The sequence below is a fragment of the Bison bison genome, unplaced genomic scaffold (genome assembly GCF_000754665.1).
Source record: "Bison bison bison isolate TAMUID 2011002044 unplaced genomic scaffold, Bison_UMD1.0 scf7180017864338, whole genome shotgun sequence".
Lineage (NCBI taxonomy): Eukaryota > Metazoa > Chordata > Mammalia > Artiodactyla > Bovidae > Bison > Bison bison.
The window spans coordinates 4,945,529-4,949,208 of record NW_011494910.1 but is presented as its reverse complement, the minus strand read 5'-3'; the positions used below and the strand labels follow the sequence as shown (position 1 = coordinate 4,949,208).

General features: G+C 39.1%; 1 protein-coding gene across 1 annotated transcript in view; it reads right to left on the bottom strand.

The window, feature by feature from the left end:
* Positions 1–439: 439 nt before the first annotated feature.
* LOC104998882 (zona pellucida sperm-binding protein 3 receptor-like) overlaps positions 440–3,680 on the bottom strand; it is an 84,620-nt gene continuing 81,379 nt past the window's right edge. Inside the window, exon 13 of the mRNA XM_010854267.1 lies at positions 440–743. Within this exon, the coding sequence (XP_010852569.1) occupies positions 440–743 (304 nt within the window). The remainder of the gene's footprint in view (positions 744–3,680) is intronic.

Genomic DNA, 3,680 nt, shown 5'->3' with positions numbered 1-3,680 from the left:
CCAAGTCCAATCCACCATCTCGCCCTGTGAAATTGCATAAAAGCCTCGGCGGGGGCACCTCCATCCCTGAGGGATTTCTCATTAAGGATCTGCAAAACACCCCACAGGCACCAGGCCCACCCCTTCAAGGAGGGGATTTTTGTGGCATTCACAGCCCACCCACATGATTATACTTTTCTAAATCTGAGGACACAGCCTTTACAGTACACCTCTGAGCAAATCCGCCCACATGCTCAATCGCGTCACCCAGGTGGGACCCCTGCAAGTTCGGGCCCCCTTTGAGGGTCTTCACACTTTCAAAATGATATCTTGCATTCCATCCCTCTATTTCTCTCAGTTAGGACATACAAAAACCCCCACAGTTGCTGGGCCCACCCCTGCATAACAAAGTCGCAAAATCCATGCTGCCAAGGGTTCCCTGTGCATTTGCTGAAACTTCTTACCCGAGTTGACCATCCTCCTGAGTATATGGTTGATACGTGGTGAACTCAGTCGCATTGGGGGCCCCTTGAGGATGTCCTCCCTGGGCCATAGGCTGCTCACGCTTCACTTTCTGCTGTACCATGGCCCTTGCTGCCACGCGGGGGCCCACAGTGTCATAATGTTCATCATCACCATCACTTACCACCTCGCAGTCAGAGATGCTGGGTTCCTCAAGGCCACAAGGTTCTTGCTCTGACACCAATATGCATTGCTCTAGTTCTTCAAAAGTCTCTGCACTTTGAACACTGGTGCAGCATCGCCTATGGCGCGATCCATATTCTCCTTCAGGATAGTCAGAAAATCCACCCCACAATGCCAGCAGAGGTCCGAGACACGTTGTACAGCAATCAGGAACTCACCGCCTGTAGCGCCTTTCCAGTGCTATTTGGTGACCCATTCACCACTTCCCAGTTTTCCGCCAAAGCTGGGAGGGTCACCGTCACAAAGTACCACATTCTTTTTTTTTTTTATGTCCTGCCTCTTATTACATGTTTATTTTTCTACATATATTTTAGGATTAACTTATTTCTCACACCTATCATATTACTATTTTTCTTGAAATCTTATCATAATTATAGAATAATTTGGCAACAATTGATATCTGTATAAAATCTTTTCATACTCCCCAAAGTGATAACTTTCTATTTTGTCATGCATTGCATTGAGTTTTTTGTAGAATTTCAGAATGTTCTTAAAATAGTAATTGCGTATTTGTTCTTAAATATATTCTTAATATTTATCTGTTTCTAGCTATTATAAATGGTGTCTTCCATTATAAATGTAATTGGTTGTTAGTATAAAGGAACACTGTTTTATATATTATTATTTTTATCCTACTTTCTAGCTCAATTCCCTGAAAATACATCGCTCCCTTGATTTCTGAGGAAGATTTGTTCTAGGACACCACTATGCGTGATACTTGGGAACTTTTTGATATATGGAAACTATCTTCACTTTTTGTAAATCTAACATCATTCTAACATTCTTTTTAAATTTATTTTTAATACATAGAGCAGTAGAGGCAGCATTAACTTTATTTTTTTATGATTTCCAAATTAATCTTTTTTTTATTTTACTTTTTAACTTTACAATATTGTATTGTTTTGCCATATATCAACATGAATCGGCCACAGGTATACACGTGTTCCCCATCCTGAACCCTCCTCCCTCCTCCCTCCCCAAACCATTCCTCTGAGTCGTCCCAGTGCACCAGCCCCAAGCATCCAGTATCGTTCATTGAACCTGGACTAGTGACCCATTTCATATATGATATTATTCATGTTTCAATGCCATTCTCCCAAATCATCCCATCCTCTCCTTCTCCCACAGAGTCCAAAAGACTGTTCTATACATCAGTGTCTCTTTGCTGTCTCATATACAGGGTTATCATTACCATCTTTCTAAATTCCATATATATGCATTAGTACACTGTATTGGTGTTTTTCTTTCTGGCTTACTTCACTCTGTATAATAGGGTCCAGTTCATCCACCTCATTAGAACTGATTCAAATGTATTCTCTTTAATGGCTGAGTAATACTCCATTGTGTATATGTACCACAGCTTTCTTATCCATTCATCTGCTGATGGACATCTAGGTTGTTTCCATGTCCTGGCTATTATAAACAGTGCTGCGATGAACATTGGGGTACATGTGTCTCTTTCCCTTCTGGTTTCCTCAGTGTGTGTGCCCAGCAGTGGGATTGCTGGGTCATAAAGCAGTTCTGCTTCCAGTTTTTTAAGGAATCTCCACACTGTTCTCCATAGTGGCTGTGCTAGTTTGCATTCCCACCAACAGTGTAAGAGGGTTCCCTTTTCTCCACACCCTCTCCAGCATTTATTGCTTGTAGACTTTTGGATCACAGCCATTCTGACTGGCGTGAAATGGTACCTCATAGTGGTTTTGATTTGCATTTCTCTGATAATGAGTGATGTTGAGCATCTTTTCATGTGTTTGTTAGCCATCTGTATGTCTTCTTTGGAGACATGTCTATTTAGTTCTTTGGCCCATTTTTTGATTGGGTCATTTATTTTTCTGGAGTTGAGCTGTAGGAGTTGCTTGTATATTTTTGAGATTAGTTGTTTGTCAGTTGCTTCATTTGCTATTATTTTCTCCCATTCTGAAAGCTGTCTTTTCACCTTGCTTAGAGTTTCCTTTGATGTACAGAAGCTTTTAAGTTTAATTAGGTCCCATTTGTTTATTTTTGCTTTTATTTCCAATATTCTGGGAGGTGGGTCATAGAGAATCCTGCTGAGATGTATGTCAGAGAGTGTTTTGCCTATGTTCTCCTCTAGGAGTTTTATAGTTTCTGGTCTTACATTTAGATCTTTAGTCCATTTTGAGTTTATTTTTGTGTATGGTGTTAGAAAGTGTTCTAGTTTCATTCTTTTACAAGTGGTTGACCAGATTTCCCAGCACCACTTGTTAAAGAGATTGTCTTTAATCCATTGTATATTCTTGCCTCCTTTGTCAAAGATAAGGTGTCCATAGGTGCGTGGATTTATCTCTGGGCTTTCTATTTTGTTCCATTGATCTATATTTCTGTCTTTGTGCCAGTACCATACTGTCTTGATGACTGTGGCTTTGTAGTACAGCCTGAAGTCAGGCAGGTTGATTCCTCAAGTTCTATTCTTCTTTCTCAAGATTTTTTTGGCTATTCGAGGTTTTTTGTATTTCCATACAAATTGTGAAATTATTTGTTCTAGCTCTGTGAAGAATACTGTTGGTAGCTTGATAGGGATTGCATTGAATCTATAAATTGCTTTGGGTAGTATACTCATTTTCACTATATTGATTCTTTCAATCCATGAACATGGTATATTTCTCCATCTATTAGTGTCTTCTTTGATTTCTTTCACCAGTGTTTTATAGTTTTCTATCTAGAGGTCTTTAGTTTTCTTAGGTAGATATATTCCTAAGTATTTTATTCTTTTCGTTATAATGGTGAACGGAATTGTTTCCTTAATTTCTTTGTTTTCTCATTATTAGTGTATAGGAATGCAAGGGATTTCTGTGTGTTGATTTTATATCCTGCAACTTTACTATATTAATTGATTAGTTCTAGTAATTTTCTGGTGGAGTCTTTAAGGTTTTCTATGTAGAGGATCATGTCATCTGCAAATAGTGAGAGTTTTACTTCTTCTTTTCCAATTTGGATTCCTTTTACTTCTTTTTCTGCTCTGATTGCTGTGGCCAAAA